We start from the raw sequence: 25,177 nt of genomic DNA, 5'->3' as shown, positions 1-25,177 counted from the left end.
CTGTAGATCCCTATTATTGGGGTTCCAGAGCATCGATCTCAGGATCAGCAAGTTATCCCCTGTGCTATGAATAAAGGATAACTTATTTTGTTTGGGGAATAATAACCCTTTAACATCCAGAGGTTGGCTATCCATACAGACCCAATACTCTCCCAGCTGAGAGTTTTGCTACAATTATATACAGTCCAGACAATTTTATGTTATAGAAACAGCTAACATTTCAAGCAGACACATTGCAGCAAATTCTCAGCTGTGAGAAGTATTGGATCATTATGGGCTTTTAGCATCTTGAATGTTTTTATTCCCTGATGGGATGCAGAGCTCTTGAAAAGGAAGAACAATTAAAACATCTGCAAGATTGAAGCAAAATGAAGGAGCCGCAATGTTTGACAACACAATGTTGGATCAGCTGCAGAGGGATCGCCCTTATATCAGGTCCTAGCAGCGTCACACATCCCCACCCCTCCTCCAAACCGCTCTCCCCAGGCAATTTGTTTTTCTTCATTCTGTCTGCTCAGGAAGTGTTGACTAATTTTATCTGAATTATTGATTTGCTTCCCTCCTGGACCACTTAGCACTGGCTGTTCTCTCTAAAGGTTGCAGGATGTGTCAGCTTTCATTGCCGCAACAGAAACTTCTATACTCCTCATGTATAGATTATAGAAGAGGGGATCTGTCTATATCATAACTGTCTCATGTCTAAACCCGTCTCCTATCTATCTGATGACCATCTAATACCTGTCGCGTGTCTATTACCCCTCTAGAATGATTGATGTAACATCTATATCTGTAAACCTAAAACAATGTATCTATAAACTCATTTCAATCTTTGTAATATCTAAATCTAAGTAGATCGTGTATCTATAGAATACCTATATTTTTGTAACCTCTAAATCTATATCACATATCTATATGAATATATAATCTAAAACTATGTATCAACTACTTAGCTTTCAGTCTCGTTTATATTGATCAAATATGTATTTATCCTTCTGATATCTATATTGATCTTAAGTCTTTTATCTATTTTCCTAAATTTCATATCTAAATCTATCAACCTAAGGCCAAATTCACACTTCACATTTTTTTGGAATAAAAAGAATAATTGATGGTCCTTTCCTAAGCTTCTCCCAGTAACCAGGATTCAATGTGGATGGTAGCTGTAGGCTGTAGTTTTTTATTTTTTTTGCTGACCCATTCATTCCAGTGGACCAGTTGGGACCACACATCTATCTAATATCTCTTATACATTAATCTAATGTATATAATGATATCTAAATTAATCAATTATATCACATATTTAGAGTCATTTATCAAATATCTCATTTGATCTGAATTGCAAGATGAACACAGTGGAGCAGATTTTTTGGAACGGTTAAGGCTCTTCTATGCTGATCATAAGACTCTCATTCAGGTTCAGATTTGTGGCCTTATTATCAATGCAAAAATGCCGTTCTGCAGCCATATTACGGCAGACTCGCCTGGAGCGCTATGATACGGTACCGAAGTGTGGCTCTTCAGAATGGATGTGGGTTCAGGTTCTAATTGACAAAAGCAAAAAATGTCTGGAGCCTCCCTTCTGGCCCTTGATGGCAGAGTGACTGCACGATGGAAAGTTCCCTGCACACTATAATATTCTTATATGAAGAGCTGCACAACTGGAATGCAAACAATGTGGCGTCTGTACACAATGGTGCGGAATGTAGGAAAACCCTCGATATGAGTCACGCAAAATGAATGAGACAATAATTAGGGTTGGGACTAAGGAATGAGAGTCGTTTGTGTCCAATACCTGTTTTGGGAGCCATTTTAGCTTGGAATAACAAAGGAATTGACTACTCTTATTCGTCAGTACAGAACGGAAAGGCCGATGTGCGATATGTGTGTGCATTGAAGACTTCTGACGGTTTTCTTAGCTATGTAAGACTAGCTATATTATATGGAGGAAAGTATTGTCTCCACAAATTAATAATTGAATGTCATTTTCCTTCAGTCACATTGCTCTCTGTGTATAACATCCACCCTCATTGCTCCCCAATGTATAACCTGCAGCCTCCAGCCATGTTGTCTTCCTTTACCTACATGTGACAGATCGGCCGGTGGTGCTGAGCTCATCGATACCAGCGCGGTCCTGTAATAGGATCCACTGGAGTAACAAGTCCGTCCATGACATTTCTGCCCACTGAATCGTTCAATCACCTAGGAGTGATATTATTGAGATACTCGGCCTCGAAGTGGAGAGCCCATAACGTTACAGATTGGGGGGGGCTGAGTGCCAAGGAACTAAAGACAGAAAAATCACCAACACTCTACGGCCTCCATAACTGCAGAGTCCAGAATTGCTCTGGTGTAACATCAGCACAAACACTGCACCCCCCTGTGAGCTTCACGCATCCGTACATCAAACATAATGCCGAGCGTCGGATGGAGTGGTGCTCTGGAGGAGACGTGTTCTGGCAGTGACTTTTTCACACCTCTATCTGCATCTGATGTCTGGGTTTGGTGAATGCCGGGAGGACGCTACCCACCTGACTGCATTGTGCCCGCTGTACAGATTGGTGGAGGAGGGATAATGCTGTTATCAGGGGTCAGTCTTGGGCCCTCAGTTCCATTGAAGGAAAATTTTAATGCTTCAATACATGACATTGTGGAAACAGTTTGGGGGGGGGGGGGCCCTTTTCTGCTCCCTGTGCAAAAGCATGGTGGGGGTTTAGAGGAAGAACATTACCGGCCACACACAGCCTGGATCTCAGCCCCATCCAACACCCATAATGTTGATTGTAAGCCCGGCCTCCCCTTAACATCAGGGTTTGACACAAATGCTCTTCTGGATGAAGGGTAAAAAGTCTTATAGATACCTGAAAAATCTTGTGGAAATCCTTACAAGAAGAGCGGGAGCTGTTAAAGGAGATCCAATATTAATGCCTATCAATGTAGAATGGGAGGTCAGAGACGCCCCCAGTGGCGAATGTGGAGGGGGCACTTACTTTTGTCAACATAGTGTACCTATTCAGATGAACAAGTGACTATGTAAAACAAATTTGCACCCACAAGAGTAGGGGCTGGTTATTCGTGGTCTTCAGCCGAGGCCAACAGAAAAGATCTTGGGTCCATCTCTTCTATCTTACTGGGGTAAGTGAGGGGGATTATCCCCCTAACGAGTGAATATGTGGCCGAACACACACACAGTCACTCTGCACTTGCAGTTTCCCTTTTCCCATAGCAAAAGGAGAAAAAACAAAAACTACAAAATTCACATTGTAAAAAAAAAAGTTTTATTAAATGAAAATACTTACAATTAAACACTTAAATAAAACGGACAAAACTTCTGAAATCCAGAAACGTAACAAAACAAAAAAAAAAAATACAAAACAATTTTGTATAAATACCGTTCATACTCCAAAAGGAAACAAAGAAATCTTTATAAATAAAAGTAACCTCACCAGGAAAAAAAAAAAGAAGTCCAATGAGGCCCGAGTTACATAGATTAAATAAAATAAATTAGGACATGACCAGTGAACACTGTGTGGGGTACTGTATGTACCCAATATAAACCTTCAGACGCCAATGCAGCCTAAGGCTAGTTTAATCTTTTGTTCAGTGTGGGAATGATCAGACTTGGTGTAAGGATTTAAGACACAATCAACCCACGGGATAATCAAATCCAGAATTAAAATAAAAAAAAATAAAATAAATAAAATTCCCCCAACATTAGGTATGCAAGTCTGCAATCGTAGCAAGCTCCTTATAGAGCAAGTCACAATTTCTCTTTTTTTTGGAGGTCCGACAACTGTAAACTCGTGTGTGCCTCATGGCGCAACAATCGACAGAAGATTAGAAAGCAGCAGCATAAAGATTCCTCCGAATATCACCTCGCGGGAATCGGCCCATGTGTGATACATAGAGGAAATACAATGCAATACTTACATACCTTACTGGCTACTACCTATACGGAGCATCATACATGAAATACACCATATAAAAGGAGGGGCTGATATGGTTAAACACGTGACCCTAAAAAAGGAGATCCATTCGGGTTCATATGTCTAAACAGTACAAGATTCTGGACCAAGATGGGAGTTATTAATGAACCTAGATCAGAACAAGAAGAAAAATGCCAGATATAGGCACCCCAGTCCCATCAATGGGGACTACAAGGTGTGAAAAAAAAAAAAAAAAAAAAAAAAATAGTCCCAAAATAATGCCAGTATAATAATCCGGAAGTCTAAAATTAACCCCCTCACTGCTATGTCTCAGTGCCGGTCCCCTTTTAAAGCAGCAGCAAAAAAAAAAAAAAACCAAAAAACTATGGGACATGGCATTTAATCTAATTTTATTGAGACAGGTCTTGGCCCCTCAAAAAGAAAAAAAAAAAAAAAAAGGAAGCTATGCAGGGTAGCTGACTCACATGCAGCCAACTTGGCATTCACTCCCTATACGATGTTGGATTTCACACTCAGTTCTGCAGCCTAACCGAATTCCTCTTAAACCCATGACCTCGCTCGTACTTGGCGGTCGAAGATGGAAGCAGTCCGCCAATATCATCTATTGCTTGGTCCATGTGTAAAAGTTATTGTCAATACAGGATTACTGGTTCCAGTTGGTTGCACCCTCAAAATATACACATTTAAGAAGATGTTAAGTGTAAACTGCAGCTACTCAACCCCCAGTACAGCGGATAACTAGAGATGCAAGAGGTTCTTGCTAGCGATACCCCCGAACATGGCAATCCAGGGCTACGCGCCCCCCACTCACTGCACTCGCTCACATCCTTTCCCGTCAAGTCTATTGGGAAAGTGAGAGGTCTCTAGAATAAGTCCACAGTCTGAGGTCACCACATTTTTTTTTTTCTAAGTACAAAAAGAAAAAAAAAAAAATTAAAGTCCCTTCTCAAGACCCCCCAACGAGATATGTGACATTCTGGTGGGACAGCTCCTTCCATCCCACCGGGAATCCAAGCTTGTAAGGCTGGACGTACAAGCCCACGCCAGCCCATTCACAACCGGGACTGCGACAGATCCTTCCCGTCTCGCTCACTGAGCGTCTCTGTGTGAGATTAGAGGCTCTCCTGACTTGTGCTGGTTGCTTCTTGGTCCACTTTTCTAGACACTTTACTGTCCTTTTGGTCTAGAAGATTCTCCTGGGACATCCAGGGGTGGGACAAAATCTGCTCAAGGGTCGGTCTGTCTGAGGGTCTCTTGGATAAACACCACTCGATCAGATGCTGGCATTCTGTAAAGGGCACAAAGACAAATTAATATATGGCATGAACACACACACACACACACTTTTATATACATACATATTTTTAAAGAATATACTAATAAGCTAGCAATGATTCTTACCTCTAGACACCCTGCATCGATACTGGATCTTCCCCTTGAGAATTTCATCATCATGTTCAAAGGGGATATCGCCACAGACCATATCGTACAGCAAGATGCCAAGAGACCAGACGGTGGCAGAGCGTCCGTGGTACCTGTGGAACCGGATCCATTCTGGTGGACTATAGACGCGTGTACCTATAGCAGACACAAAGGGGGTCAAAATTACTTAAAATGCAATCCTTGGATGTTCACAGGTGCTTCAGTTATTTTATTCTTGTCATCATTTTTTCTATAGGCTCCTAAATTAAACTTACCGTCGAAGTCCGTGTAAACAGCGTCACGCAGCAAAGCTCCGGAGCCGAAATCTATCAGCTTCAGTTCAGCAGTTCTGAGGTCTACAAGTATGTTCTCGTCTTTGATGTCTCGGTGAACCACGTCGCAGGCATGGCAGTGCCGCACCGCTTCCACCACCTGACGGAAGAAGTTAGCCGCGAGGTCTTCTCCGAGGGCCCCTCGCTCTGTGATGAAGTCAAACAGATCCTGCACGGGCTCCGGCCTCTCCATGATTATTATAAAGCCATCCGGCCTCTCGTACCAGTCCAGGAGGCGGATCACTCCCCGGCAGCCGGTGGATACTTTCTTGAGAAGGTAGATCTCCAAAGGAACCAGGGTCCCATTCTGTAATATGAAGGCGACCGTAAATACACAAGTCTGGGGGTGATACACGTCTATATAATGGATTGGTTGTAATGTATCACACACTGAACTTACCATGTGCTTCATTTCTCCAATCCTGTCCCTTGACACATGTTTGATTGCAACCTATAATGAAAAAATGCAGCCATTAAACATGTATCCGAGCTATTAATTAGAAGGACAATGCACCTAAATTCCATATATTGATATCTGTAATCAGCCAATTAAGTCCAGAAAACTCCCTAACCCTACACAGTCACTAGATTATCTATCAGTATGATGGTTACTACCAGCTCAGTCACAGGTACATTCTAGGGCATGGAAATTCCTGACCTTTTATAATGCAAATTTACATTTATTAGATGAAGTAAAAAACATTAGCTGCAAGAATGAAACTTACAGGTAGTTTATCCTCCAATCTGACTCCAGAGTAGACTGTGCCAAAGCCGCCGGTGCCAATCACAGGGCCCACCTGGTAGCAGTTCTCAAATGGTTCTTTTACTGCGGAGAAAATAATAAAATACGTTAGTTGATTCTTTAGCACAGGACAAATAAGACATCCGGGGAAGAAGATACCTGCAAATATAGTATAGGACCGTACAGTGCTCATATTCTGCAGGGGCGGCTGCTCCATCAGGGTGTGAGGTCTGCACAGACCCCCATCATCTCTTAGTCATCACAGAGATGTAAATGTGCACAGCAGGTGAGTCACCAGGAGGGAGGGAGGCGATGTGTCCTATGTGTCCACCTCATCCCCAGCAGCATCTTCTAGAAAGCAGCAGGATCTGGGAGACTCCCTGCAGATAAGGCAACCCACCGCCCCCACTTCAGGAGCATAGCTCTCCGGGCATCCCGGGGAAACCCCTCCCTCAGGAGGAGACCACCCCACACCCACATGTTCTCTCTCTCCATGCAGCACTAGCTCATCTGCAAAGAGCCCCCACCCCTGGGCAGATCAATAGCTGCAGCCTCTCACTGCAGGTACCACATGTAATGCAGGCGCAGAGCGACCATGCAGAGGAGGAGGATGGCTATCACCTATCCCCCCCCTCCTCCACAGATCAATGATCGCCTCCCAATCTAATCACAGACCACAAGTAGTCACCCCGCAAAAGGGAGATAATAATCCCTGTGGGGGGCAATATCTAATAATGATACAGATTATAAACATTCTGTAGCATGCAGAGCCAACATCAAGCAAATGCACTAATAAAATGCAGAAATGTCTTAGAATCCTATATATTTATATATAATCTGCAGCAAGTAAAGAGCCAGTACAAAGCAGATACATTGTAACGAAATGCAGAAGTATTTACCACTGATACAAAACATCACATACATCCTGTGCATTTATTCTTATGGGAGACAACAGTTTCTATAGGATGCAAAAAAATAATGATGCAAAAAAATAATGCAAAAACAGGCAAATAAATATCCCAGATCCGTCTCCCTTCCACATGTGATTTTTTTTTTTTTTTTTTTTGCAGAGGACTACCACTATTTTCTTACATAGGACTGCACGTGCTTCACTGTACAAGAGGGACCCCACTAACCCCCTTGCAGCTGTGCTCAATCCCCTCACCTTGTGCAAGGTTTCCCTGGGCATCAGGGGTCGCAGAATTGCTGACATTACCGGCAGCCGTGGGCTTTCCGTAATAGCGCTTCAGAGAAGCCATGTGGTGATGCTCCACGAAGGGTCCCTGTGCAGCCACCAGCATGATGATGATGATTTGTGCCCGCACTCACAACGTTGCCGCCGGCCGGTAGAACAACGAGCTCCACGTGTGGCCTGTGCGCTTACAATATTGTATATTATTCCCAGGGTGTAAGAGCCGACCAATCACAGCGCCAGGGAGGGGAACAGCGCTGACCAATCAGCGTATAGAACTAGTACCGGGAAGGCGAGGCACTGACCAATAAAGGCGCATCCCGGGAGTCTTATTCCCGCGTTTGAGAGGGCAGGGCAGCCAATCAGAATGCGGAAAGAACAAAGTCTTTTGAATACAAACGAGAGAATGGGCGTGGCTTTGTAGATAGCTCTAGTAGTCCCCGCCCACTCCTACTAATCCTGCTTCTTCTCAAACAATGCAGCCGCGTGGGGGGAAAGGCGGAGTTTTCCAGCGCGGTGATTGAGAAACAATGATCCAGTAATATTATGCAAGAGGAGTTTATCTCACTTTACTAAACAATGGCTGAAGGAGAGAGGCATCGGGGCACCTTTGTCTCCCCCTCCCCGCATTCCTATAGGATGACAGGGTGGCTCGTTTATGGCGCCAAATCTGAGAGCACATGAGGACGACCACCACCTCCTCCTCCTCCTCCCCCCCCCCCACCAGTACCCACAGAGGGGGTGCAGGGCTGGGTGGTCTCCAGCATGCACAAAGCACAAGACCTGCAGAGGTGCAAACCTCCATCTGCTGAGAACTACAACTCCCAGCAGCTGGATTACAACTCGTGCAATTTAAAAAAAAAAGAAGAAAATCCTGTATAACTTCCGGAAAGTTAAATACTGGGAGTTGTAGTTGCCTATCCACAGGTTACACGAGAGGTGGTGGTCTGCATTGTGCAAGGCTGGGTGGTCATTAACCAGCACAATGGACAAAACTTGCAAATTGGCATAATCTCTGTGTGGTACTACAACTCCCAGCATCCCCAATAAACTATGTAGTTCCCCAAGTCTCTTGCATGCACAATGTAGCTAAATTCTGGAGTACTACAACTCCCAGCATCCCCCAGTAAATAAATGATGAATGTGATCTGTTTTTTTTCCATGTATGCAGAATATCCGGATCGTCAAATGCTGGGAGTTGTAGTTTCCCAAGTTTCTTGCATGGACAATGGACCTGCATTACACAGCCCTTTGCTGGATAACTACAACTCCCAGCATTAACAATTAGCTAAATTACTACTGCAAGTAAATGCAACTTAAATATACCGCTGACAATGCTGGGAGTTGTAGGTTATCACCTACAGGTTGTCGCTGCAGCAAGACATAGGATGACCACGTCTATGGGGGGGCGCAGAGGAGCTACCCCCTGAGAATGGGGGTGATATTTCACAGCAGCTCCAGGATGATTTGCAGCCAGGACAGGGCTATTACTGACTGATTTACTGCTCTTCCATTTGTCACTGACCATCATTCCAAGGGACTAAAGTTACCAAAAAAATCTAGTCAATTTATAGCATTATTTTTTTTTCTCCAGTGATTATAATATTCAATGTTTGATGTAATATTTGTTTCTTCCTATATAGGTCACATGGAGGATTCCTTCTCTAATTTTAGAAAGAATTTGCCACTCCGGCATCATCGAAACCCTTTCGGTGAACACCCAGGTATAGAAGAGACCAATTAAAAGGTAAGTAAATGTGCTAATTATGGCGCCTGGGTGCAATGTGGTGAGGCCACATTATATGCATTCTTATTATAGCCAGGTGTGATTTTACGGGCGGTCACTAGGGGGCATGACTGAGTGCACTGTTGACATTTTCCTTGCCAGATATGTCAGTGCAATGCTGTTAACCTCGCCGCTGCCCTAGAATACCGCCCAAACCCTTCTGCGCACTTCAAATCCCGGTTACATTTTTCACCTATTTTCCCCTTTACACATTTGCACCTTTCTAATGGATTTTGCCCATAAACACCCCTGTAATTTCCTGCCAATATAATGCACTTGAGAAGCCATATTTATCTATTTTTTATTATGTCCTTTTTATAAGACCGATAACACAACCCCTTGCAATTGCATCGCCAAATATTCCCTTACCGGCAGGGGAACGCTTTCTATCCCGATGGGGGGGGGGGGTTTGTTTACATTGGGATTCCACCTCCCTAATACTCTTATGTAATCTTGCATCTTCAAAGAGTAAATAGCGAACCCCAGCGGGGACCGTGCAGGTTCACTCATCTGCCATGTTTATTTGATACAGAACACAGAGTCGCCGGCCGAAAAAAAAATCTAAATTGTCATAATCGCCTAATAATGGGTTAATACGGAGCTTGTTATTAATAGACTTCCATGCCCTTCAACCCATGTGTTAGAAAAGATTAGAGGTCGGTGACCTTCAATGGTCAATAATAGGATTATATCATAATGATATTTTATATAGCACCGCCATCCCATTCTGCAGATTCGACTGCAAGCTCCCGAGTTTAGTAGATGAGTATTGGGATAGCACCAGCTGCAAGTACGACACGTCATCCATCTTATCTGCCTGCTTTAATGTTCCAGGGAGCCCAGGGACCCCCAGCCTCCCCCACCGTGTCATCAGTGTGTTTATATTTCCTATGAAATGCTTTGGACTAGCCCTGTAGCCATTATAGAATCCGGCGGCGGCGGCGTTCTAACAACGTACCGCACAGATGGCGTGGTTCCCTTTGCACAGATAGGCTTCCCCGGTGGTTACCTAACATCCCCCATCTCATAGATGTTCCACCGCTGTGACAGATCACATGATATTCCCCTATAATATTGAGTTTAGAGCTGTCATAATCTATTCTCTCCAATTACCCCCTCCTTTTCCTCGGTGCACCCTTATGTTATGAATCACACTCGTGCATTAATATTTATAATCGATGATATACTCCGTCCGCCCGGTTCTATACATCCATGTTATATTGCAAAAATAAAAAAATAATGGCAAAAAAAGAATAAACAACATTTTAATTGTTTTGCAGGAGCAACATATTATGTCCAAAGCCACTGATACAATGTAGCAAAATGTTACTCACCAGCTGGAAGATCATCTTTGGGGAATACAGAATTCAGGAGGTAATTGTGGATTTTCTTGTGATAGATGACTTGTACCGATGACATGGTGGCAGTATCGGCAGGGTACAATCCGGTGAAACGGTGACTGTCTCGCCCTAATATTTTTTTCCCTGCTGACACTTAGAAGTCCAGGTCGGTGCTTGTATAGTCCAAGGAGTGATCAGTCCTCTAAGATAGCAGCGTTCACATTGACTGAGGCTCAAGGACTCTGCAACATGACACTGCTGACAGCGAGGTAGGAGGAGGGTCCGGGGGAGGGTGAAGTTACCCGCCTATCCACCCATCAGTGACTAAGTATGGAGCTGCATGCTTCTATACAACTACAGCATTCTTTTTTATTTGAAACCTCTTATTGTTCCAGTTGCTGGGGCGCCTGTGCGCTTACCTCTACACCAGTCTGGTTTTTTTTTTGCTTGCCAACATTACGACAGTTCTTCTTACACTGGGTCTTTCACATGATCGGCTATTGCCGGCTGTATTTTTCAATTTTTGAGTTTTGTGACCATAGCCCGACTGTCAAAAGTTTTGTAGGTGACTGTCTGCGCTTTAAAGGCTTGATAAGATTGTTCATACATGGGAATTTTCCACTGCAGATTTTGCTGCTGATCCTCATGTAATAGAAGTTGCAATTTTTGATGCGGATTTACAAAAGGTCAACTCCATACACTGATATGCTGCAGATTTAGGATGGGACTACATGGCGACTTTGTCCTCATAACAGGCTGTGGCTACATTGCAGCGTAATGCAGGTGAATAAAGTCAACCTGTAAGTTGCAAAAAGCCTCAAGTAATTTGATTCTTTGCAATTTGCTTGTACGGTCGCAGCACTTTGCGAATCACCATATGACCCCATTCACTTTAGCAGCAACATCTGTCGTATGCTCAAGGACTGCGCTATGACACTGTTACATCGTGGTGCACAAGTTGCAAGAAATGCAAATAATTACATTTAATCAGACTGCACTGCAATGTAACGCAGCCTCAGAAACGCCATATGTGCATCCATTTTGCAGGATTATGGGCCTGTGACCACGTTGTTAATCTGTGGCTGCGTGAGGTCATGCCTGCGTCACCCCGTGGCGCTGATATCTCCCCAGACCAACAAATCAAAAAAAGTAGAGCTGCTGAAACTTTGGTGTAGGTTTGCAAGGCGGTGGTCCACCGATGTGCCCGTGACACAGGTCCTGCAAATCTTTTTGCTCAACTCTACCAAATGATGGTTACCGCACCGAACATCTGATACGCTGAAAAAAAAGAGCAGGACCGCATCTCCAAAAAATCATACATTGATCTAATGTTGCTGGGAAAAAATATATATAACTGAACTTGAGGATCTTAGTTTAAAATTCTGATCAGACTGTATGAAGCCCACTGTCACGTCATGGCGAACCTCTGTGGGTCCTAACTTTTGTTGCCATAAAGGTGCGGCGTCATGCCCTAACCACAGCTGCAGCGACAATGCACCAGTAGGGCGAGCGGCCTCACAGCACCCGTGCTGCAAGACCGAGTCCCCATCTCTCCAGACCGCGCCGCCCCACAAGCACAAAACCACAGCAACTATGGCTGCCACACAGCACCAACACTAAATGAAAGGAGGATTGTAACTCACCTTCCTCAAGTGAGAGCAAAAATAGGCTGGACCCCCTTTGCCGTCTCCTGCTAATTAAAATCACCTTTGCCAAATGGGAGGAGTGCTGGTCCAAGAAAGGGGAAAGAATATGCAATGCAAAAAAAAAAGCATGGACCGCACCTCCAAAAATCATACATTGATCTAACCATAATACACACCCCAAATTTTTGGTGAGGAAAATAGGAAAAAAAAAGATTTTTTTTATAAGATGGGGGATACTTCTTATAGTCTGAATTTAAGGTATCTTACCTGGGGGAGGCGGCGGTGGAGTGGAGTCACAGAGGAGGCATGGTCGCTTCCTCAGGAAGCCAGTGGCGGCAGAAGTGGGGCAATGCTGCGGGGCCTGGGTGGGAGGAGGGGGTGTCCTGATGCTGCGAGCCCGGTGTCTGCGGTGAGGCATTTGATAGGAAGCTGGCGGCGGCAGAAGTGTGGCGATGCTGAGGGCCCGGTGTTGGCGGTGAGTAGAGCGCAGCGTATTGCTTTCCCACCAGCCATTTCGCCAAAGTCGCGGGCTGCCGGAGGTGGTGCATGCCCCTATTGTTTTTTTGCCCAGCTGAGATCTCAATCTGTGCAATCGCCGTTTCCGTCGGCCATTTTCCTGAAGCTGAGGGCTTCAGGGAGATAACCGCCAGAGGCGGCGCATGCACGGATTGAGATCTCGGCTGGGCTGAAATCCCAATCTGCGCATGCTCCGTAACTGGCTTCAGGAAAATGGCTGCTGGGTAAGCAATGCACTCTGCTCTACTCACCGTTGGCATCGGGCCCGCAGCATCGTCACACTTCTGCTGCCGCCGGCTTCCTGAGGAAAGGACCTTGTCTCCTGTGATCCCGCTCCACCACCACCGCAAATCCCCCTCCCAGTAAGCTACATTTGGACTATAAGACATACCTCCCATTTTCCTCCCAGATTTGGGTGAAAAAAGGTGCGTCAGTCCGAAAAATATGGTAACTGATAATAAGGTTCTTAGTTTAACATTCTGATCAGACTGTATGAAGCCCACTGCCACGTCACGGCAAACCTCTCAGTGGGTCCAAACGTTTGTTGCCTTAAAGGAGCGGCATCATGCACCGAACATCTGTCTCGTCTACTTGTAATTGGGCCCTTCTAGCTTGCATGGGCCAGGACATGCAGCTGGCCCTTTAATTGATATCAAGAAAACCCATATTGGCGGCTTGTTGTAACTCATGAATGACTCTGCTGTGCAGTCTCTGTATCAGGGTCGTGGCAACTTTTTGGAATATTTTCATATTTTGAAATTATGGTGCAACTGACGTAGACGCTAAACCGTATCTCCCCCGAGAGCACAGACACAATTCCTGAATTGGGGAAGAAGTGATTCAACCTCTGTCCTAGGATTGAGACATGATGATGTGGACGGAGGGGGTTGCATTTTAATTATATTATGCAAATAGGTTATTTAATTAGCGTTAATGAGCTTGATAGGACCCATCACTGCTGCTGCAGCCCTGCTGTAGGAGCTTAGGAATGTATCAGATACGTGTCGCCGCTCTCCATGCCGGAGGCCATTGCTGTACTTCAGAGTTATCATGCAATTCTGTCGTGTTTGTCACAGGGCAGAGGAAATACAAGAATGTCACAAAGCAACAACCGGCACTTTCCCTTCTAGTCTAGTTGATGCAATAAAAATCCCATATGTATATATCATATATGATTTTGGAACCTGAATCTGAAAGCTTAAAGGGGGTTTTTGAGCAATAAGTCTGAGATCAAAACATCCCTGTGGCCACCAATGACATAATCTATTTGGAAAATTACTTTTTGTTGGAGGGGTCCTCACTGATCACTTAATGTTTGGACCCCCAGTGATTAGTTGTAATTATGTGGCCGTGTTTGGATTAAAAAAATCGAATGCGTGGGCATGCTGGGTCCTCCGGTGCGAGATTCTTCTTTCTTTTTCTTTATTTAGGTAGCAATGCAGCTGCCACAATCACGCCATCTTCCCCACACGGGGCGCTTTATACACCGGTGCAGGCCTTCAGCTGCCCTGCCGCCATCGCTTGCCAGCTCCCACCATTCGTTGCTGCACGTTTGGGTAGTCTCCTGTGTATTTTGTCTGCATTCCTTGACTGTACTGTATTGATTTGCAATGGCAATAATACAAAAGTATAATAGAAAGATGCTAATCGTGCAATTCCCTCATTTCTATTTGCAGGGTGGAGCGTCCCTCGAGGAGACTGCCGTCATTAGTTGTCCTTAGTTTCTTGCTGTTTGTGTCATTCTGCATCTTTCGCCCGTTGTTTCTCGCTGTGTTGTGGCACATGGCGTTGTTTATTTGTGTTGCTTGGGGTGTGACGCAGGTTTACTAGGCCTTGCCTGTTGCTACATTTGTATCTAGCACCACCTATACACAGCCCAATAATTGTATCTAGGCGGCAGCTTTGTGTTACATCCCAGAGCCGCATACCTACACGCCGATACTATAGAGACGATACTAATATGAGGAAGGAAAGTGATTAGTGATAATTGACCCCCTGTGTGGAGCGAGGATTATAATCACACCTGAGGCTTGTGCTCAGTCCAGATATTCTGCAGTATTGGAGCGTCCTCTGCCATTGTACTGCAGATGTAAAATACTGACTGCACGGGCGACATAATAGGGTGGTCTATTGGGGTAAAGGGGATCATTCATTAAGGGTTACCCCACCTGTATTGTCAGTGTTTTTTTCTGAATAGTTCCAGTAAAATTTGTCTGCTGCTTCTTCACTGTAAGTGAATAGACAGTATTCCACATCTCTGCTTGAAGTGCGTGAACAGAGGCATCGCTTTGGATAAGAAGGGGCTGAAAACATTTCCAATTGACACAGATAATAACTTTTTTACAAAAGAGTTCCCCTTGTATGAACAAGCCCAGGTCAGGGCAGCATTTCCTGACAGCAAGCAGGGATCTTGTGAACTTTGGGGAATGAAAACTCAGTCGATTTAGAAAGTTGCAGAACTTGATCATATAACAATTATCTGTATGTTTTTGCCCCCTTGGGCTTACGGGTTTAAAGACATGTTCAACAATGGCATTGATGTTTGCATTTGTTGCCTTTGTCGGATGCCCCAGTGCTGCGCATCATCCTAGTTGCAGGCCTGATATCCGTTGCACACGGATGAACTTGTCCGTCTGGCACGGGGTTAATCGTCCCGTAATAACTATTTTTATCCAGTGAGATGTTTTATCGCTGAGATTAGTTTATTATTTTTTTTTAATAAACCATAGTGGACGCGCTGAGCGCAGCCACTGTGTACACAGCTTATTCTAATGACCGCACCGACCTCACTACATGAGTGATACGACCGCAAGAGGTCAGCGGGGACAATGAGGACAGGGCCGCTTCAGTCTCCTTGGTAAGTTTACCACTTCTTCCTCTGCTAACAATCGCTCTGTCTGTTTCGTGGCTGTAGGTTCTTGCAGAGGATGTGAAGCCCAGAGGTCTCTCATTGATTTAAAAGGCAGAATCTGCTCCTGGGGAGCAGCTGCAGTCATGTGGCATGCTAAATTCTAATGTATATGCTTATTGATATAGGCTACCTGTACGCTCGCGCAGAAAGCAATTTATACGTGTCAGAAAGATCTATGACTGCGCTTAATGCCGGCTCCGAGATTTCTATTTAATCATGATGAACTCTACTTTCCTCTCTGCTGCCTGTTATAAAATTGAGGGCAACTGCATTAAAACCGGGAATGGGGGCAAAAAAAACCCACCCTGGATCCTGCTATAGACAGTCGCCCATCGTATGGAACAAACCCATCCTCCCACCCCTTGAACTGGAGCGCCCTACTTATCCCTCACTCCCGCCAAGTGCCACCTGTCCCATCTCCTACATCTTCATTAATAAAGGTGACAAAGGTCGAAATGCACCTTCCTCCCCCAAAGCACTGATTTACGAATGGTACACTTCAAATCCTGCTATAATTTCTTTTCTCTGGTGAGAAAAAAAAGTCTGGAAAAGTTAAAATGCCATAATAAACTCTGCTTCCTCCACAGACTGACCCTGTAGCAGAAATGGAGAAAATCCGTCTATAGTAGACCCTCAAGAATGGTTTTTGGTTCCAAACACCACCCCCTCTACAGGCTGCCAAACGACAATCATATTTTATGCTTCCGTTTTTTTTTTGCCTCTTTAAAAGGGGCAGAAAACTAAAAGGTGTTCAATAAATGGCATGAATATTCCATAATTGATACAGGTTCAAAATGTCCGGTGGGTAGTCCAGCCATACAATATTCCTAGTTGCTCTATAGTCCATAAACTTCAATGGAGAGGTGAATGTGGTGGCTGAGAAGTTGGGGGCGAAGTCATGGGGGTGATGGGCATGGGCGTACCCACCACGGGGTAGGGGGGCAGCTGCCCCCCCCCTAGAAGCAGGCACGCAAGCCGCACACCAGAGCCGGCGTCAGCACCCAGCGTACCCGGGCAAATGCCGGGCCATGAGCAGGCGGGGGGGGGCCCTCACCCTCAGTGCCCGCTCCCCCCCCACTTGCTCAGGGCCCCGGCACCCAGCACAATACTTACCTCTCCCCGTACCTCCGCAGCAGCTCCTGCATCCTCCGTGGCTGCTGCACTGTGACGTCTCAGATCAGACGGCGCGGTGACGTCTTTATACCGCGCTCTCTCCTGAGCAGTCACAGCGCAGAGCGGGATGAGGCCGGCGACGCTGGATACCGGAGCAGCGGCAGCAGGTGAGACGTGAGGTGAGTATTTGATTTTTTTTTATTTTTTTTTTATTTTTTTTTTATTGTATGGAGGCCTGTGGCAGTATAAGGGAGGGGGGTGAGGTGGGGGTGTGTGACATCCTGCATGGGGCATTATAAGGGAGGGGGTGACATCCTGCATGGGGCATTATAAGGGGGGGTGACATCCTGCATGGGGCATTATAAGGGAGGGGGGGGTGACATCCTGCATGAGGCATTATAAGGCAGGGGAGGGTGTGACATCCTGCATGGGGCATTATAAGGGAGGGGGGAATGTGTGACATCTTGCATGGGGCATTATAAGGGAGGGGGGTGTGTGTGACATCCTGCATGGGGCATTATAAGGGAGGGGGGTTTGTGTGACATCCTGCATGGGGCATTATAAGGGAGGGGGTGTGTGTGACATTCTGCATGGGGCATTATAAGGGAGGGGGGGGTGTGACATCCTGCGTGGGGCATTATAAGGAAGGGGGTGTGTGACATCCTGCATGGGGCATTATAAGGGAGGGGGGTGTGTGACATCCTGCATGGGGCATTATAAGGGAGGGGGGTGTGTGACATCCTGCATGGGTCATTATAAGGAAGGGGGGTGTGTGTCATCCTGCATGGGGCATTATAAGGTGGGGTGACGTCCTACCTGGGGCATTATATGGGGGGTAACAGCCTGCGTGGGGCATTATGTGGGGGGAACAGCCTGCATGGGGCATTATGTGTGGGGAACAGCCTGCATGGAGCGTTATATGGGTGCAAGTATCCTGTATGGAGCATTAGATGGGGGCCAGTATTCTGTATGGAGCGTTATATGGGGGCCAGTATCCTGTATGGAGCGTTATATGGGGGCCAGTATCCTGCATGGAGCGTTATATGGGGGCCAGTATTCTGTATGGAGCGTTATATGGGGGCCAGTATCCTGTATGGAGCGTTATATGGGGGCCAGTATTCTGTATGGAGCGTTATATGGGGGCCAGTATCCTGTATGGAGCGTTATATGGGGGCCAGTATCCTGCATGGAGCGTTATATGGGGGCCAGTATTCTGTATGGAGCGTTATATGGGGGCCAGTATCCTGCATGGAGCGTTATATGGGGGCCAGTATTCTGTATGGAGCGTTATATGGGGGCCAGTATTCTGTATGGACCGTTATATGGGGGCCAGTATTCTTTATGGAGCGTTATATGGGGGCCAGTATTCTGTATGGAGCGTTATATGGGGGCCAGTATTCTTTATGGAGCGTTATATGGGAGCCAGTATTTTGTATGGAGCGTTATATGGGGGCCAGTATTCTGTATGGAGCGTTATATGGGGGCCAGTATCCTGTATGGAGCGTTATATGGGGACCAGTATCCTGTATGGGGCATTTTATGGCGGCCAGTATACTGTTTGGAGCGATTCGCCGGTTTCTGAGCTATTGTGGAATTTACAATAGATATCACTCATGTAATGTAAGAAGTGAAATCTTTGCATTGTACTATATATATATATTTCTGTTCGGTATCAGTGACCATGGCTTGCCCCCCCCCCCCCCTAGTTTTGATCCTGGGTACGCCCATGGTGATGGGGGTGGTCTTATAATGGTCAGGCCGTTGTCATAGTCTATGGAATAAGGGGTATTTCCATCTTGTAAAGTGATGGGACTGCATTTGTATGTGTTCATAGGTGTCAGAAGTCCCTTCTTCTGGGTTCGTAGATGTCTGACCCTCACTAATCATAAAGGGACGGCATGCCCAGAGATTTGTTGTCACTTTACAGGACGGGAATACTCCTTTAAATTAGTATTCCAGCCTGATGCTAATATCACCTATCCAATGAATTGGAAATGAGATCAAAGGAAATCTGACCGATGGGACCTCCACTGATAACCAGAGCTGGGGATTACAGTCCTGGCAGTCTGTGAGAGGTCCCAGCTACAGTGCTTCCACCAATTTACTGGATGGATGATTAATGATTTAGGTTTGAATACCCCTTTAATACAATGTATAAGCCATTTTGAGCTTTCCGTGTTATTAGCTAATACTGAAGTTGGTTGCTAAGGATGTTTGTCCCTGACAACTGCATTGAAATGACTGGTTGCTAGGGATATACTGCCTGACGACCAGACTGTTGGACTTGTTTTAGTTCTTTCAACTAGATTGTCGTTGTGTTTTAGTTGTTTGGCTCGGGTTGGATTGGTACCATCCTTGCCAGTTCTCTTCAGCACCTGGATACCGCTGGTGCTTGCTAGACCCTGAGCCGTCACGACGTAGTGTGTGGCTTAGTTTATAGGAGGTTTCAAGTGTCATCATGGCCTACATTGTACACAACGTGATGAGGCCTAAAGGCACCCGGGACGCCATAGAAGACTCTTCTTGACGATGGACCTGGGGTTGCACACATTGAATAGTGTTTTTATTTTTGTTTGTGTTTTTTCTAGCACAGGGATGTCTCAAGGACTTTCCTGATTCTAGTGGGGAATTTAAACTTTTGCAAATTATCATTACGTTTACTTGCAGATAATTGCCTGTGCCGTTGACACCGTGCAGTGGGGGAGGCTATGTGGTGTGTACTGACGATTAACATGTCAGCATTCTGCTTGGAAAAGTATCACCTTCTTCAGCTGAGAGTACAGCGGGCTGGCAATGTGTGATTATGGTAATAAAGAGCAGCCCGGGTCTGCAAAGCCCAGAACAAGCACAATGACTGCGACTGAACTGTGCGCTCACGTTATCACCTTTCCCGCTGTACAGTCACGTTTAGTCACACACAGCACATGTTCTGCTTTTTTTTTTTTCCCCTTGTGGTTGAATATTACATTTATTATTGTGAACCCATGTCCTTCCGATGTGAAATCAATTTGGAGTTGTGGGGACGTGAGGTACTTTGTTACTCGTCTCTCTAAATTTTAGATAAAGTTTACTAATTATGTAAGGCTGCACTAACAAGGAGTTTGCCTATTTTTTGGAATGAAAACGTATTGCTACTTTGAAGCTGATGGAGAATTTTCCAAACTAGGCTCTGTCCAATTAAGATGGCAGAAAAAACACTCTCAAACCTTAGAATAGCAGCAGATTCCACTTGAACCCCTCAAAAAAACTGTGAGAAATTGCTTTGTGTGTCACTTCTATGTATTCAGTATCTCTGCTAACAGCTTATGAACGGAAAGACCTTGTTGGTGAAAACTTTCAGATCCTGACGAGATGACATGGATCCAGAATTTGTCACCAGGCAGCCATGATGTTAGGCCTTCTTCCATACAGTGCATATCCATAATGGAAGCTTCATAAAGGTGATAGGGCCTTCATTGTACCTCCATGTGTCTCACTTTTCGTAGAGATATTCTCCCTTAGAAGCATTTCTTCTGTAACAAAATATCCCTTGATATTACAGCAGTGCATGGAGTTCATATGGTACTGAATCTGAGGGAACCATATGACCTTAGTGGAGTGCACTGTTGTGCTGCGTCAGTGTGCATAAGCCCTTAAAGGGTTTATCCAGCATTTCCACATCAAGAGGTGAGAGGCACTGCTAACCTTTGGAAAGTTTGATTGCCAGTTCTCGCCTGCAGGTATCATCCACCTGTCCTATTAATTACAACAGGATACATGCACAAGATCTGGTAGTGACAATTGACACACGCATCAATTGACAAGTGCTGGATAACCCTCTTAACAGAACTATTTCTATTCACTGACAGCACGCTGAGATATATATTTCGCAACCAAGTAAATTAGAATTGCAGAGATTTACATTAATAAAAGAATAAGCTTTATGGAGTTTGTGGCGATCAGGAGGTGCGCCATTCATTAACAATTGTGTAATTGGATTAATTAATCTCTCCTGATGAATTTTCCGTCTATGTTTTATAAACCCGCAGCCTAATACAGCTGACATTTAACTCCAATCCCACCCTGAACTGAGCAGAAGAAGTGTTTGCCTCCCTCCCCCATATGTACGCAGAACACTACAATATGGCCTAGTTGTCTGAGCTCCCTTATCAGACCTTATAGACATTAATTCCTTGACCACATTGCTTATAGGGTTCTCAAACAATGGCCTATGTCTGAGAGGCTCAAGCCACTGCTTTAATACCCTAATCTGAAGTATACCCGGGTACAATTGTCTGACCTCTCCGCAGTCCTGGAAGTGTGTCAGATCCGACCCCCCCTGTAAGATGTGTTCCCTATCAGCACTGCATGTTCTCTTATGTAGGGTATCGCGTAACCTAATTTAGAGCACTGCTGCAGTATATCTATATATATCTTTATGCCATCTTGCAGCTTGCAGGAATACGGGGGAGATAGATAACGGTGACCCTGCATTGAGGGTGCTGTGTTTACCGCACTTTTTCCAAAGATGGTGGTATATGCGACAATAGAAGGAAGACTGGAGAAATCTCCTCTTTTGGGTCTGACCGGAATCATACTGCTAGCATACTTTTCAGCAGTCCCACATTAGCCAGGGCTTTCTGGACTTTTTTTTTTTGCAAACAGTGGGAATGGGTGGTCTTGGAGGTTATCAGGGGCTAAACCTTTCTGAATTTGACAACATTGATGTTGATATCTTTGCTGGAATGGTTTTGCATAATTTCATTGTAACGGTCCATTAGGCCTCAATGCCTAACAGAAAATTTGTCCTTGTTGTCCATAACAACCAATCACTGCATTGCTTCAAATTTTCAAGAGCAGTTGAAGACATAAAAGCTGTGCTCTGATTGGTTGTTATGGGTATCATGGCCACTTTTTCTGACCATCTTAATAAATCATTCCAGCTATTTCTATGCACATGTAATAGTTTTGGTACTGGCAGCACAGCATAAGTCATCAATGTCCTTTTTTGTGTAAGTCCAAGTATTGTTACTATTAAGGTGTGTTCACACTTTTTTCTATGTCAGTTTTGTCTGTGTGCCAGGTAAATGCATACCGCACATGTGCCAATCACCTGATGGTTGTCTTTTTGACGTATGTCAGGCTGGTATACTTTTTATTTAGACCACTGGTCTGAATAAACCCTGAGCTTTTAGTCACAGCTTGGCTTATTTTGGGAGACATAAGGTTGGCCCATTACAGTGGAAATCTCCCACCACCCGGTAAAAAAAAAATTTGTCTTTAAGTTATTCTAATAACATATAATGGAAAAGCAGCAACCTATAAATGGCCAGGTTATATTGTTTAAAGAAGCGTAGAGCGAAACATGGCATGGAAAGACTATTTTGTTTACACATGACGTCATTCCGCGGCAGCAGAGGAAACTTGTTCCATTGAGTTCCGTGTCGGAAAGAATTCTCAATGACAATTCTGCAATGCCTTATTGTAACATTCCAGGCGTCGTCCATTAGGGCCAAGTACTAATGGGGCTTTTGAGAAAAGACAGTTCAACCCTTGCCAAATATATCGGAACACTTATCTCCAGACCCCTCACAAGACGTTCCTTTAAAGTCCTCTTAATCCTGACCGTCTCCATTTTCCCACAGTGAAATCTTACATCCTTTTGTATTTCCTGGTCTTTTTAAAGCATGATTCCACTTAAGAGCTAAAAATTCACACAGGGCAGCAGTTAATCCAAACATCCCACTCTATCTACATTGCAACCATAAGAGGCCATGAAGTTGAGGTATGGGGAGCTGTTTGTTGGAGTTCTTTGCATATCTCTGTGAGGTCCTTCTCCCAGGCCTTATGGCCCATATTATTGAGGTAGTTGTGGTCTAAACCAATACTGTGTGAACTGCTTTCTTTCCTTAATCCGCTTGACAAGCTTTGCTCTGCTACATCGTTTCTGCCTTGGACTCTGTGGCAAACCTAACTGCTACATCATTGGGTGTTCAGCTATACTCTTGGCCTGTTCTGCCTTGGACTCTGTGACAAACCCACCTCTGCGCAACATTGGTTTAAGTTGTTACTGAGTTGCCGTTGATCTAGAGCAGGGATGTCAAAGTCAAACACACAGAGGGCCAAAATGAAAAACTTGGACAAAGTCTCAAGCCAACCAGTATACAGTATAATGGGCCCAAAAAGTCCTCCATACAGAATAATGGGCCCCATATAGTCCTCGATACAGTATTATGGGCCCACATAGTCCTCCATACAGAATAATGGGCCCAACATACACTGCTAAAAAAATTAAGGGAACTCTCAAATAACACATCCTAGATCTGAATGAATGAAATATTCTCATTGAATACTTTGTTCTGTACAAAGGTGAATGTGCTCACAACAAAATCACACAAAAATCGTCAATGGAAATCAAATTTACTAACCAATGGAGGCCTGGATTTGGAGTCACCCCCAAAATTAAAGTGGAAAAACACACTACAGGCTGATCCAACTTTGATGTAATGTCCTTAAAACAAGTCACAATGAGGCTCAGTATTGTGTGTGGCCTCCACGTGCCTGTATGACCTCCCTACAACGCCTGGGCATGCTCCTGATGAGGCTCAGTATTGTGTGTGGCCTCCACGTGCCTGTATGACCTCCCTACAACGCCTGGGCATGCTCCTGATGAGGTTGCGGATGGTCTCCTGTGGGATCTCCTCCCAGACCTGGACTAAAGCATCCGCCAACTCCTGGACAGTCTGTGGTGCAACGTGACGTTGGTGGATGGAGCGAGACATGATGTCCCAGATGTGCTCAATCGGATTCAGGTCTGGGGAACGGGTGGGCCAGTCCATAGCTTCAATGCCTTCATCTTGCAGGTACTGCTGACACACTCCAGCCACATGAGGTCTGGCATTGTCCTGCATTAGGAGGAACCCAGGGCCAACCGCACCAGCATATGGTCTCACAAGGGGTCTGAGGATCTCATCTCGGTACCTAATGGCAGTCAGGCTACCTATGGCGAGCACATGGAGGGCTGTGCGGCCCTCCAAAGAAATGCCAACCCACACCATTACTGATCCACTGCCAAGCCGGTCATGCTGAAGGATGTTGCAGGCAGCAGATCGCTCTCCACGGCGTCTCCAGACTCTGTCACGTCTGTCACATGTGCTCAGTGTGAACCTGCTTTCATCTGTGAAGAGCACAGGGCGCCAGTGGCGACTTTGCCAATTCTGGTGTTCTGTGGCAAATGCCAATCGTCCTGCACGGTGTTGGGCTGTGAACACAACCCCCATCTGTGGACGTCGGGCCCTCATACCACCCTCATGGAGTCGGTTTCTAACTGCTTGTGCAGACATATACTCATTTGTGGCCTGCTGGAGGTCATTTTGCAGGTCTCTGGCAGTGCTCCTCCTGTTCCTCCTTGCACAAAGGCGGAGGTAGCGGTCCTGCTGCTGGGTTGTTGCCCTCCTACGGCCCCCTCCACGTCTCCTGGTGTACTGGCCTGTCTCCTGGTAGCGCCTCCAGCCTCTGGACACTACGCTGACAGACACAGCAAACCTTCTTGCCGCAGCTCGCATTGATGTGCCATCCTGGATGAGCTGCACTACCTGAGCAACTTCTGTGGGTTGTAGAGTCCGTCTCATGCTACCACGAGTGAGAAAGCACAACCAGCATTCAAAAGTGACCAAAACATCAGCCAGAAAGCATTGGTACTGAGATGTGGTCTGTGGTCCCCACCTGCAGAACCACTCCTTTAGTGAGGGTGTCTTGATAATTGCCAATAATTTCCATCTATTGTCTATTCCATTTGCACAGCAGCATGTGAAATTGATTGTCAATCAGTGTTGCTTCCTAAGTGGACAGTTTGATTTCACAGAAGTTTGATCTACTTGGAGTTATATTCTGTTGTTTAAGTGTTCCCTTTATTTTTTTGAGCAGTGTAGTTATCTATAGAGATAATGGCCCTACATAGGAGTGATGGATCTGGTGTCGCGGGCCAAATATAACCACCCTGCGGACCAGATTTGGCCCACGGGCCGTAGTCTGACTTGTATGATCTAGAGGTAACGAAAAAATGAAAGCTCAAAATATTGGCTTTTTTTATTTTAGGCAGGGCACAAAATAATGTATTTCTAAAATCACTCTATGGTTTAAAGACCTTGCAAATAGCTCCTCATATATCTGCTTCCAAGACTTTGGTGAGTATACGGGGCCACAGGACTAATGTGACTCCTTTGTCATGACACATCAATATTGGAACATCTTT

The 25,177-nt window shown here is 45.2% G+C and overlaps 1 protein-coding gene and 1 long non-coding RNA gene across 6 annotated transcripts in view; one reads left to right on the top strand and one right to left on the bottom strand.

Moving 5' to 3' along the window:
• Window positions 1-3,299: 3,299 nt before the first annotated feature.
• On the bottom strand, window positions 3,300-11,025 carry LOC141157498 (serine/threonine-protein kinase pim-1-like). Of its 2 annotated transcripts, none has more exons than XM_073644872.1 (6): window positions 10,753-11,025; window positions 6,424-6,524; window positions 6,099-6,149; window positions 5,642-6,005; window positions 5,346-5,522; window positions 3,300-5,232 (listed from the first exon to the last, which is right to left on the bottom strand). In XM_073644872.1, the coding sequence occupies exons 1-6, from the start codon at window positions 10,835-10,837 to the stop codon at window positions 5,057-5,059; spliced, it is 954 nt and encodes a 317-aa protein (XP_073500973.1). In that variant the 5' UTR covers window positions 10,838-11,025; the 3' UTR covers window positions 3,300-5,056. The 2 variants fall into 2 exon arrangements, with proteins under 2 accessions (XP_073500973.1, XP_073500972.1); XM_073644871.1 differs by lacking the exon at window positions 10,753-11,025 and adding an exon at window positions 7,606-7,962.
• The window catches only part of LOC141157499 (uncharacterized), an 85,200-nt gene continuing 68,108 nt past the window's right edge, over window positions 8,086-25,177 (top strand). For all 4 annotated transcript variants that reach the window (XR_012247806.1, XR_012247804.1, XR_012247805.1 and 1 more), the window contains exons 1-3: window positions 8,086-8,170; window positions 9,276-9,379; window positions 10,699-10,792. This is a non-coding gene — a long non-coding RNA (uncharacterized lncRNA). The remainder of the gene's footprint in view (window positions 8,171-9,275; window positions 9,380-10,698; window positions 10,793-25,177) is intronic.

The sequence above is a fragment of the Phyllobates terribilis genome, unplaced genomic scaffold (assembly GCF_046119375.1).
Source record: "Phyllobates terribilis strain yellow unplaced genomic scaffold, ASM4611937v1 Scaffold_8__6_contigs__length_399053987, whole genome shotgun sequence".
NCBI classification, from domain to species: Eukaryota; Metazoa; Chordata; class Amphibia; order Anura; family Dendrobatidae; genus Phyllobates; species Phyllobates terribilis.
This window is presented reverse-complemented; position numbering and strand designations above follow the sequence as displayed.

Coding starts and splice junctions, on each gene's coding strand:
- LOC141157498 (XM_073644871.1), bottom strand. CDS start 7,741: ATGCTGGTGGCTGCACAGGGACCCTTCGTGGAGCATCACCACATGGCT. Junction 6,150..6,423: donor GATTGGAGGATAAACTACCT/GTAAGTTTCATT, acceptor TTTTCATTATAG/GTTGCAATCAAACATGTGTC. Junction 5,523..5,641: donor TGTTTACACGGACTTCGACG/GTAAGTTTAATT, acceptor TGTCTGCTATAG/GTACACGCGTCTATAGTCCA.